The following is a 12906-nucleotide window of genomic DNA, read 5'->3' on the forward strand; positions in this document are numbered from 1 at the left end:
CAACTCACCACGAGATCATGACCTGAGTTGAAGTTGGACACTTAACCGACTGAGCCACCCAGGTGCCCATCCATATCACTCTTAATGGGGAGAGGAGCCCCAACCCCCAACAAGAGGCATGATGTGTCCTCTTAGTCACTAGAAAGCTACAACAGAGTGGGTTCCACTGACTAGATCCTCCAATTATTTCCTAAAGGAGGAAAAGAAGAAAGGGCATGTGTTGATTGAGTTTGATGCCAGATATTTTAAATGAATTTTAAAATTAAAATACCATCTACAAGGTAGATATTACCATGCTATAGTGAAAAAACTGAGGCACAGAAGGGGTGAGAGATTGGGTAGTTAAGTGAGGAGCTTTGATCTGAATCCACCGACATGCAAGTCAATATGCTGTTAACCCACACTGCCTCTGAGTAAACCAAAGGACTCATCAGCCACGTCCTCCTTCAGGGGCATCTCTTGCTATGGGCGTACTGGGAACACAGGGACCCGGGGAGCCTGAAGGGAAGGCAATGCCCCTGAGGGGTTGATCGATGGGTGTGAAGGGCCCTGGAAACACTGTTTCCCATGGCACAGTGGGCTCACAGCTGTAGTGATATGTCCATTACTGGGGTACACTGTAACCTTTACCACCTATCTCAGAATGGGCAAAGCTGGGGCACAGAGTTTCCCAAATAGACCTTGATGTCATAATGCCAGGTGGAGGTCAGGACCCTTAGGGGACTGTGGCTGACAGGCTGTCATCAAGAAAGTTAGTTAACTGAGTGAGCTTCAGTTACCTCATCTGCCCAGTGCATATGTTAAAATAGGTCATCTTAAGACCCTATCATGCTTTGTCGTTAAATATTTAGAGAGCAAACACAAGTTATCTTCCAACATACAGATTCATGACATCATGGTAGCAAATATGCAAATGTTATAAAGACAGTTACTTCAGAGCCTGTGTTGGAGTCTACCCTAAGAATATAGAGTGACCTCCGAGAAGGATTCTGCAAAGATCTCGGACCCAGAGCACCTCTGTAGCTGTAACAGCCATATGTGGAACGTATGACTGGCAACCATTCCCTTTGCTGCTCAGAACGTGGAGGGTTGGGGAAAAGTGACTGAGAGGACTCAACTCTCTTAAAATGTGTCAGAGGAGATGGGAGTGAGCTCTTCCCTTTTTAGAGTAAATATGTCTGGAGCCCATTGAAAACACCTTACTGACCTCAGAATCGAGTTCAGTCTTTTCAAAACCAGCTATTGTTCATTGTTCCCCTCTTTCAAATAGGTGGTGTATGCACATGTCAGGAAAACCAGACATACACACACACACGCGCGCGCGCACGCGCGACTTAAGACCACCACCTATAACAATCCTTTTTTTCTCAAAGGATGCAAATCACAAACTGGGGTTCAGGAAGATGCTGTGAGGTGTGTCACGTTGATGGGTGACATCAGCCAAACCAAGCTAGTTCTACCCACATCCCAGAAACTGGCAGCTGGTTCCCTGCCAATTCACCCCTGCCCCTTCCACATCCCTCTCACACACTCAGGTGGCCTCACCTTTAGCACAGAGTCATTACCATCACATCAGGGTCTCACTCCATCAGACCCTTGGATTCCTGTGCCCACTTACCTCTTTCTCTTGGACTCTGTTGTTCTTGCTTCAGAAAGTACTGAACACTCCCTCTAGGGGAATCCCTTCCTACTCTTTACCATGTGATTTTTTTCAGCCTGCTTTTTTGCAGGAGTACCTTTTTATCCATATCGCCCCTAGCCAAGGTGAGCAGCAGTTTGAACTGAAGGAAAGCATAGGCATGTTCTCCTATCAACAGGGACCTTGGCATCCTTGGAGGCCAGAGATACCAAAGAGACATCGAAATGCAATGGCCAGTGAATGGAGGGCAACTGTCTGTACTTGAAACATCTGCTCATTGGGTGTCCTATACATAAAACATCTGGGAAATCAAGTGCCTTAGTTTCCATCCAGATGTTCTTTAGACACAGGCCATTACATGAAATCATTAGTTGCTCTTGGCAACGTGCCCGGGATTTCCGAATCAGGTAGTTTCCTAAAGGGACTTTCTGTAAATAGTTGGAGGGGCATTTTCATGAACATGAATTATGGAGCACCAGAAAGGAGGGACAGAGAGATGACCCTGCCAGGAGCCCTCTAGCTCGACTCTCCAGATCGACAGGGTCTTGCTTCAACCAGGATGTCCAGAGACCTATCATCTCAAAATAGAGCATTTCAGACCCACCCAGCCCCACCCCTAAACCTAGACTGGCTGACCTGAGGCTAACAGTGATGTCTCTGGAGTTTCTATCCTTAGTAGAGGGGAAGAACTAGGATTAAAACCACCTGGAACCTTCCCCTGTGTTCACTGGATGTGTAGGTGGACCCAGATCCTCCTTTTGAACAAGGATACAGGTACCACATGTACAGAGACACACTGTCACACTGTTTGGGTCAGTGTACCATGTATGACTTTCACATGCTCATAGAACCAAAGAAACATCAGCTAATTGAATTCTCAAAGAGCATCTAGTCCAGCCCCTCCATTATATGAACAGGGAACAGCTCATTCAAGGTCAAAGCAGGCTCATGGCACCAGTGGGACTGACACCGCTAAGGCTTTCACCATAGACTGACCTTGCATTTGCTGGGGCAGCCACTTCCCAACTACTGCTGATGTAGCTTTAGGATGAGCAGGTGCTGGGAGGGTGCCCAGGAATATAGCTCACCTCTTCACTCTGTGTGTAGAAATGGGGGCGGCCGCAGCGGAACCTTCTGTGCCATCTGCAGCGTGTGTGAGATGATCCAGCAGCAAAACATCATTGACGTGTTCCACATTGTGAAAACACTACGTAACAACAAGTCCAACATGGTGGAGACCCTGGTGAGTGTCCCAAGAACCTTCTTCCACAGTCTGGGGGCTGGCCCTAATTCCCCTGACCTGGAGAAAATAGCATCAGATAGAAAAACACCCAACAGCAGGGTGCTTAGTGAGCCCTTACAGTCTAAACCCTTTGCACAGTTATCTGCTCTGCTCACATCCCTTCCAACCACACAAACTTCCTTCTCCTGCAGGGCAGTCCAAATATTAATCGTGACACACTAATCCTCATATCGCTAATTCAGGCTTAGGGGAAGGGATTCTGGATTAGTGGAGTGTGAATTATATTTTCAATTCAGTCCAGTCCTATTCTAATTGACCTATGTGAATTGCACAGTGTAAGCACAGGGCTCGGACACTGTGGAGAAAGCGATGGAAAGTACATGAGCAGGCAGAGCCCAGATCATAAGGCCTGGTGCAGTGATGGGAACAGACCATACACAGGGAACTTTGATAGAAGAGCATGGTCCTACTTAGATTCTCATCCATAGACCAGCAGTGTCAGCGTCATCTAGGTGCTTGTTAGAAACACAGAATCTAAAGCCACTCCAGATTTACCCAGAGTTTGCATTTTAGAAAGATTCTTAGGTGCTTCATATGCATCTTTTAGTCTGAGAAGCACTAGTGTCCAAAACAGGGAAAAGGAAGAGAATGATCCCGTTGGGCATCTGGGAAAGCGTGGGTGTGAACACGCCCGGGGCACAACTTGGGGGGATGTCCAGATACAGATAATTGCATGGATAATTTTGAGTCAACTGTTAGTATGGATGTAGATAAAGTTTCTTCCAAAATCTGTGTCTCTAACCTAAACGCATTTCTTCGTTCCTTTTTTTTCCTTCTCTTGCCTCCTCTGCTTCCTCTTTGCCTCTCCCCCTCTCAGGAACAGTATAAATTTGTATACGAGGTGGCACTGGAATATTTAAGCTCCTTTTAGCCCAATGGGGAATCTGCTGGAGCCCAGAGGCTGCTGCAGCCAAGCCCCCTTTTCTGTGAATGGCAGTGACTGGGCTCAGGGGCTAAGAGGCGGCCCCCTGCCCAACTCCAAGGAGAAGACTGGTGGTCCGTGTTCCGTGGTGGGCCTGCACCTTCTGAGGGTCTCCTGTAGCTGTGGGGGATGCTGCTCTGAAAGGCCCAGACTTCCCTTCCACACCCAACCAGCCACAGCCATGGGCCCATGCACATGTGCACCCATGGCGAGGCCCTGGATTTTTTGGTTCCCAGACCTCTTGCTTTTGTTCAAGTTTGTGAATCTCATGGCAAGCTGACTGTGCGAGCGTTGGGGAGTGACAGCCTCAGCAGCACCTCCCTGCCTCACTTTTCCTTGAGAGTAGAGGAGATATCTGTTCTACTCCTCCATGCAGTCATGGAAATGATGGGGTTCTTGGAGGGGGGGGCCTGCTCTGCTGCCTGCTGTAGGCTCCTTCAGGGATCTCTGGCATTGGACACCTGCCGGTCTGGATCATTGTGACCTCGGGATGCTCCTGAGACCACAGCAGAGGTCCCCATTCTCAAACATAACCTGCATGGGGCTTGGCCCGATACCATTTTAACCCCTCCCCCAGCCTAGGCCTTGACCTGTTGTTCACTGGCCAGTCCGCTGTGTCCACGCCCTTTGATAAAGGTTCTCTTTGCTTTTTTTGTAATCAGTGGGAGGGAGAGTGTGGAATGTTGCTGCTCTTCCTTTTCTTTGTGAAAAGGAACCATCTCTTGGAGGGCAGGGCTGACCTTGTGTCTCTTGGGTGGTGGCTTCCTTTAGGAGAGAGAAAAGAGTCAGTTATTTTCTGAAGTGTATAGGGAAAAAACTTTATTTGGGCATGTAAAATCTTAGTCTCTTACGTCAAAATAAAAGGGGGAGAGAAGTTTGGGGGTGTAACTATAAGACAAATCTCTTGGGCCTGTAATCTTTCCTGGCAATGTCCTTAAAAGATCCCACCCTAGGACAGCGATGCCATTGAGCAAGGGCGACAGGCTAGTCTGAAGATGGTCCCTTCAGATGGGGAAGATGATACTAGCTTTATGCATAATCTTGGATCCCCAAATTTGAATTCCTTCCTGAGAAACCCCTAGCTGACATCTTGAAAAAGGTCATCATGGGCCCAGTTATGCTCTAGTTTAAAATAGGCCAAGGAGATCATACCAGGGATCTAGGATCTTATTGAAAGTAAAGTATGGGTGACCCAGTGACAGGGAAGCAATATTTGCTAAGCATCTACTGTACGTCAGGCTTGGCACATTCCTTATGACATCTCACGCAGTCCTAGAACCCCCAGGAGAGAACTACTAGCCTGTCATCTCTACTTTACAATTGAGGAAACTGAGGCATCTTCCTCACTGATGAAATCCTGGGTTCCAGAAAGGCAGATATTGGTGATAAGACCCATTTGTACTGTTTCCTTCATCTTTCTCAGCAAAGCACTTATTTTATGGAGGGAAAATAAGGCCAGAAACTTCTGAGCAGAGAACTCCACAATGGAGTTCTTTCTTTCTGATGCGAGTTCTTCTGGGAAGCCCAGTAGTTCAGATATATTTTAGTAAGTCATTCCCAGCTCCCCAGGAAAGCTAGTCCCATCTGATTTCTTGGCCAATGAAAACAGTTGCCTGTTTCCTCAGGCTGTGAGGTCTGTAAGCCAGGGACATGCTCTACTTTGGCCTCTACTAGGTGTTGAGGCACAGTATTTGGCAGCCTCAGGGCAGCCTGGGATCTAGGAAGCTCCACGTGGAGGCTGGTCTGGCCCCAGACAGGAGATAAGGAGCACAGAATTCAATAAGGCACAGTTGTTCTCCCCAAGAGCTCCCTGTATACTGGGGAGCTTGAACCCCAGTACAGGAGTGGTGCAGCATATGAGCATCATATGAAACTGGGAGCAAGAGACCCTCTGCCTGCCTACGACTTCCTAGAGGAAGTAGTGCCCATTCAAGCTGGGTCTCAACAGGTAGAAAAAAGAGGAAAAGGAAATCAGTCCAAGGGATCAGGATGTATAGTGGCAAAGAGGTGTGAAAACTCCTTGCGATGGGAGGCAGGCAGGTGAGAGGTCAGCCCAGCTGGAGCAAAGCACGACAGGAGGGGCGGCAGGAGATGAGCCAGGGTCAGGGAGAAGAGTGTTCCACCAAAAGCACAGACTTAGCCCTACGGGCAACAGAGAGCGAGGAGAGCATCTGAGTGATGTGCTCAGCTCAGTGTTAGAGAAGACTCTCTCTGGGGCCAGTGAGGCTGCCTCCTTTCCTTTCATCAGACACTGTGAAAACATTCCCTTAAGCGTGTGCTTTTTACTATCACATCTATTTGTCTGTCTGCTCATTATTTTGTTGCTGGAACAAAATATGCAGTGGATCATGAGACTCCACTCTTGTGAGAAACTCAGGGTCTCTGCTCTACCGTGGAGCAGGGTGACCACTGCAGGCCCATGAGGATGGGACATGAAAGGAGCCCACAGAAACTGTTCCCATTGGTGTGGGCTCTGGAGCTGTCTGGAAGTCCAGGGACACCAGACGTGATCACAGAAGGGCTGTCACTTTGCAGGTTCAAAAGGAAGCATCTCAAAGGGAAGGAAGGCAAAGAAGCCCCCCAGTGAACTCACTCTTCTCCTTTGATGGGTCCTTTCCCTGGTGTACTTGAGCAGGTCCCCAGGCCCCAGCTCCCACTGGTCGTGCTGGCTTCCCCTGGCTCCAGTCCACTGCTCCTGCCAGCCCTCACACAGCCTTCAAGGAGCCTGTAGCAGAGAAAATCAAATGCTCTTTGCTCAGACCCTGGCTCATCCATGCAGAATGGGGGAGGGGGGCTATCCAACACAAATCCTAGGATTTATTTTGCTCTGGAAGGGGTGACAGAGCTGGCAGATAAAAATGACACTGGCTTCTATCATTTCAAATGGTAGGAATTTAAATTTTGACTTTAGGGATAAGGGAAGTTGTAAAAACTCAGGCCATGGTGGGGTAATCGACCCAACAAGGCCCAGCGATGGTTCCCCCAGTTCAGCGCCCCCATTTCCTCAAAATGCAGCTACTCTCCAAAGAAGGCATGGCAGTGAACAGGTCTTAGGCCAGTTTACAGAGGAAGAAATTAAGGCTCATGATGGGAATATCTTCCCTAAGATTGCACATGGCATGCATGTAGCAGGGCATGATGGATGGGATGGGGACACTGATGCCCTGGAATTTGGACTTGATCCATTCCCTGGGAAATAAGAGAAAACGCCACCTCCCCCAAGGTATCTTCCCACCCCACTCCACTTAGAGGATGGGCTACCTTTTACAATTCAGAGGAAAACAGTATCAGTAGTATCAATCTCTGAGTTTCCACATCAAAAACTAGCCTCTTGTCTCTGGGGAGCCAAGGGAAGTGCCCCCAAGTAGTACAGAGCCTCAGGGCCACCTCCTAGGTATGGACCCTGTTTGGAGATGTGCAGAAGAAGCCAGGAACTCTCCCCAAGCTGCATGCATTTGTGGCCTAGATGGCTTTAGGCAGTATCTTAGCTGTGCCTCAACATTGTGTCCTTTTACCCTTTCTGGGCCTCTAGATGACCACAGCAGGCCTCCCTTTGTGGGAACAGAGGGATCAGATTGCTTTTAGTGCTGGCCTTCTCTTTGGGTGCGGCCTGAGCAGTGGCCTGCCAACTGTGAGCCTTCACATGGAACCAGAAGACCATGTGCTGGGGACTCTTAACAAGTGAGCTCACTGAATTCTCCCAACATCCCTAAGATGTGTTTGCAACTGTCACCATCTTACAGATGAGGAAACTGAGGCTCAGAGAGGAGAAATCACTTGTCCATAGTTCCCCAGTTAGTGAACAGGGGGGATCCAGGAATTAAACTGATACTTCTGACTTCAAAGACAATATTTTTCCTCCATTGTGTCTCAGGTTTTCCCACGGGTCTACCCATAGTAGCAAAGCCTGGGGTGGAACAGATAACCCAATGGATCTTGTAAAGCCCAAAGCAGATAAGCTTAAAATTCCTCCACAGTTTCTTGTTTTACTTTAACAATTCATGCGATACTTGCCTTCTACTCTAATTTGCCTGATTTAATGGGACTGTATTTTTTAAATGATGTGCCCTGGTCCTTCATGTGGCTTTGGTCCCCTCAACTCCCTATGACAGACCCTAGGGAATCATATCCCAGTCTGAGAGGCACCATGTCTGGCCATGCTGCTTCCTTCCTCCTGAGGCCAATTCCAGACTCAGGCTCAAGACCAGCTCAGCTTCCCCAGGCAGATCCTTTGGTGTGGGGGTACCGTGACCTCACTGTTCATGGGTTGATCTCAACTTGTTTCTTCCAGTTAGATGCTGGAAAGAACCCACTGGTATATCCTAGAATGATGAGGATGTGTCCATCTGGCATAGTGAAGGGTGAGCCCATAACACTGTAAAGGGAAAGGATAAGATGCACACAGGCTTTCTCAGCAGATTCCTGAAGGCTGGGACTTGGAGAAGGTGTGATGTACTCTGTCCAGGTGGAGTCACATGGTTGCTAATGTGGGCAAATCTAAAGACATGCTTCACATGAGGGGCTGGGGGTCTTAAAGGCTTCTTACTTTACTTCAATCACACATACTTGGCTCCTGCCACATGCCAGGGCCCTGGAAGGGGTGCTGCCAGGAACAACAGGTTATTATGGGACAGTTCATCCCGTGGTGAGGCATTGGGGTGGCAGTGGAAAGAGCTTAGTCTTTGGTTCAAATCACATCCTGACCATTTCTTAGCTGTAGAATGTTAGGCCAACCAATTAACGGGAAAAGATGTGAAAAGAGGAGCCTCGGCCAAGGTAGAAGGCACAGATTTGGAGAGCTTTGGGCAGGAAAACAAGAAGGCAAGGCCAAGAAGTTGGGACCCAACGGAAACACTCAAGTATGCACATGAACTACAGGGAAAAGTGATCATTTCTGTGGCCCAGCAGGACAGGGGACAGGGAAGCCTGGCCAGGACCACTGGGAGCAAGGGTGTCACTTTAGAATAAGTTTCACTGTCTCAGAAAAAAGGCTGTAATTCTCCTTGTGACCAATCAGATCATGTCTATTCATCATCTGCTCGCTGTTGCTAAACCAGCTCCTAATCTGTGTCCTCACCAGGGTCCACATTTCCTCAGCTCTGGCATGAATCCTGCTGTGTGCATACAGGTGTCAGTCTACTTAGGCTGCTCAGACAGCAGAAGGGTGGCCCAGGGAAGGATAGCCATGCAGGCACCATGTCATCTCAGCAGGAGTAACTGTCCAACCCCGACCCAGAGACACTGAAGGAGATGATAATTCCCCTCCACCTCACTGCCTTAGAAAAGAATGAAGAAAGCCACCCTCCTTTTGCCTTCATCTGGTCACTGCTGGGCTAGACAGGCCATCAGCACCCAGCTAAGTCAGGAGGAATGCTGTGGGAAACATGAACAAGCCCAGGAGTAAGAGGAGCAGGGTGCTAACAGATTGTTCTGGGCCAGATATCTGGGGTAATTAGCACCCACAATGGTAGACCCTAGGCTTGGCATCCTAGCTATCTAAGTAAGAGCTTAGGGGTGGTCCATAGGGGCTCATACAAGGAATGTGAGAGGACTCCGGATGAAAGAGGCTATAGGTAAGACCCCTTTGGGGCTGGATCACCATGTAATCTCCTTCTGTATCCAGGAGCTTCTCTGGGTGTTGGGATTTGGACCCTGATTCTTGGTTGGCATGTTCAGAGAATGAGCGTCTGAGGGCAGTAGAGCATTAGACAGGAAGGTATTGGTGTGAAAGCCTGGAGCTCAGGGTAATTAATGTAATTTATGGTTCCTTGGTGAGTCGAATTCTTAGATTTGGGGGAGGAAAGGGAATGTGAAGTAACCTGCCAGCAGTGCAAAACTGGGTAAGCACACTTCAGTGCATTTGAGTTTGTGAATACAAATCTGTAGGCCTCCTGTGAGATGGTCTCACAAACTCACCATGCCCCCACCTCTCCCATGGAAGATTAATGATTGAAGATGTTCCTTGGGTCAAAGCACCAGGGCAGTCCAGAGGCTCTGAGAACCAAGTAGTGCCATCCCAGTTCAAATCAGACTTCCAAAGGGTCAGGCAGAATGCTAGTGCCCATATGCTCCATAGGTCTGTAGATCATTGGACAAATTCAAGCATGGTTCTCTAGTCCCAGGTCACTCCTGTGAGTGGAACTAGGACCACTAGGTAAAGCTTGATGACTGTAAGGAAGAATTTGCTATATGCCAGAGAGGATAAGCTGCCCATATGAGCAGTGGTCCTGCAGAGCCAGACATCTCTTTAAAGGGAAGAAAGATAATTGCTGAGATGACCTTTAACTTTCTTCCACCCTAGATGAGTGATATTTAATGCAGGTGGGACCATATTTGAACTCCTTCATTCCTGCAGAGCACAAAACCAAGGCTGGGTTTGGCTTGTGCAGGTTGAAGTTCCCTGCTCTCCTGTCCAAGTCTTCCCACCATGCAAGCGAAGATGCTGCTCTGGCCCCATAGCCAGCGCTAATCCAGGCTGGTTATCACCAGAATGTCCAGAGAGAATAGCTGCTTTGCCACAGACCCAATGCCCACCAAGATCTGTGATGAGACCAACCATACTTCAGATCCACTGGCCAACAAAGCCTTCAGTGGTAGCCAGAACTAGTAAAGGTCCAAGCAGGACCCAGAGCAGGGCTTTGCTTACCACACACATGGTCTCCAGAGGTTACTTCTGCCACACTCCCCACTCAAGGCCTGTTGGAGCAGACTGCATAAAGTAAAAGCACAGTGACTCTGTTGGCACATAATTGTAATCATCCCCAAAGCATCCATTTCATTGCCAGGTGGATCCTGGGCTAGCCCAAGTTAATCCAGGCTAACCCATGTTGGCAATCATACTCAGAAGCACTTTTTCACCCTAAATGAACTAGCCAATAAAAGGCAGAGTTGGGGCTTCTACCATTGCCTTGGCTACTGGACACCATCACAGCCCTCTAAGGGTCATCATGGGGTTCCCACACGACTCGAGGGAGACTGACATTTTCACATCCACTGGGCATATGATATTGCATGAGACCAAAGTCTCCACACTGTTTGCAGCCTCCTCCATGAATCCCAATGGCCTGCACTTGTACAGTTTGGGTGTTTGATAGATAAAGCACGTATGAGAAGAGAAAACAAAATAAATCAACTTTTTTAAAAAGCCAGCACTGTGCTGTCAATGTTCTTTTTTTTTTTTCCTTTTCCTTTCCAATTCTAGCTTAAAAAACCAGAAGGTAAATAATGTCAGGTCAATGAATATCAGATATATTTTTTGACTGTACATTACAGTGAAGTGTAATCTTTTTACACCCTGCAAGTCCATCTTATTTATTCTTGTAAATGTTCCCTGACAATGTTTGTAATATGGCTGTGTTGAAATCTATACAATAAAGCTGTGATCCTGAGATTCATGTTTTCCTAAGATATTCGCACTGGTTTCTTCCTGGGGTTGGGTGGGAGTGAGGGGAAGACAAGTGGAAGAAGGAAGATGAGAAAAATCTATGACCTTCTAGGTTTCTTTATGTTTGTTTAATCCTCACATCTATAATGCAGGAAGGGTGTATTATCCCCTTTGCAGATTAGAAAGTTGAGGTTCATAAACATTAAGGGATTTTCCATGATTCTACATTGAGCTACTGAAAGGGTAGAGTCTAAAACAGTACCCCCCCCCCCTCCGCCCAAGTGTGGTCCATAGAGACCTGGCACCAGAATTACTCAGGAAATTTGTTAACGGACAAATTTTTAAGCCCCTACAGAATCACAGTTTCAAGATCTGCATACTAACAAACTTCCTGGATATAGAAGTTAGCTACTGCCGCATAATATACCACCCCAAAGCTCAGTGACTTAAACAGTAGTCCTTTCTGGTGTTCAGCTGGGGTCTGACTGATCTAGGCTGGGTCAGCTGGCCCACTCATGGGTTCTACTCCAGGCCAGGCTTGCCTGGGATGCCTTGGCTAGGGCATCTTTGCTCCCTGTAGCTGTTATCCTCCCCCCTGGGGACAGCAGGCTAGCCTAGTCATGGTCTTCTTATGGTGATAGGAGCACGACAAAAAACATCCAGTCACATCAGCTGCTTTGAAACAGGTCTGCAACATCCCATTGGGTAAGACTGGTTCCACGGCATCAAGATGCATAGAAGTCTACTTCTTGATTCTAATAAATGCTGACATTAGGCACTACACCAGTGATGCCAGATGCAGACTTTAACCCTCTCATCTCAGACCCATAGATCATCTACATCAGTTCACCTGAGAAACTTCTAAACATGCACAGTCTAATTCAATTGGTCCAGGATGGGTGCCCAGAATCTGCATGCTTAACAAGGTGCCCGAGGTGATTGTAATACATGCTGGAATTGTGCAAGCACTGTTCTAAATGCTGTTGCTATTACAGAGGGCCAAATCAGACAGGGAGACAAATCAGTTCCCAAACTAGTGTATGAGGCTGCCAGTCTCTGAGTTGGATGCACAAGCTCTCTCCAGGTAAGCAGAAGAAACAGCTGGAACTAATTATTTGGAGTTTACTGGTTCCCAAGTTTTCTGTACATATCCAGATAGAAGCATGAGCCATAGGGTCAGAACCCAGGGTACACTTGTTCTCATTCAGCTTTAGGAACCCTGGCAGGGTTCTTCAACCTAAGAGACCTATATTTATGACCCACCAGAACCCACCTGCACTCCCAAAAGCCACAGAGCCTGGAGAGCCTATACCTCCCAGCTTGGGTCCTGAGTGGGGAACCTGGTGGCCAGCCAGCTAGTAGTAATCCTTGTCCCTCTGTCCTTGGTCATGTTAATCTCACTTACTCTGCCTGCTATATTTATTCGTTTGCCACAAATGTAATAGTTGACATTGGGAAAAATAAAATTAGAAAGAAGGAAAAAATCTCACATATCTCCTAATAACCAAAATACTTTGGGGCATATTGTTTCTCCCCAAAATGGAAATAACTTTTTAAGAGTTATTATAAAAGTAGCATATACTCATTTGAAAGAAGACACAACAGATGAACATAGGGGAAGGGAAGGAAAAATAAGACCAAAACACAGAGGGAGGCAA

General features: G+C 47.6%; 1 protein-coding gene across 14 annotated transcripts in view; it reads left to right on the plus strand.

Moving 5' to 3' along the window:
- PTPRT (protein tyrosine phosphatase receptor type T) overlaps positions 1-11269 on the plus strand; it is a 1064810-nt gene extending 1053541 nt beyond the window's left edge. For all 14 annotated transcript variants that reach the window (XM_023251232.2, XM_023251237.2, XM_023251233.2 and 11 more), the window contains 2 exons: positions 2747-2882; positions 3760-11269. In XM_023251232.2, the coding sequence (XP_023107000.1) occupies positions 2747-2882; positions 3760-3813 (190 nt within the window). In that variant the 3' untranslated portion in view covers positions 3814-11269. The remainder of the gene's footprint in view (positions 1-2746; positions 2883-3759) is intronic.
- The last annotated feature ends 1637 nt before the right edge of the window (positions 11270-12906 follow it).

This window comes from Felis catus, chromosome A3 (assembly GCF_018350175.1).
Source record: "Felis catus isolate Fca126 chromosome A3, F.catus_Fca126_mat1.0, whole genome shotgun sequence".
Taxonomy (NCBI): Eukaryota; Metazoa; Chordata; class Mammalia; order Carnivora; family Felidae; genus Felis; species Felis catus.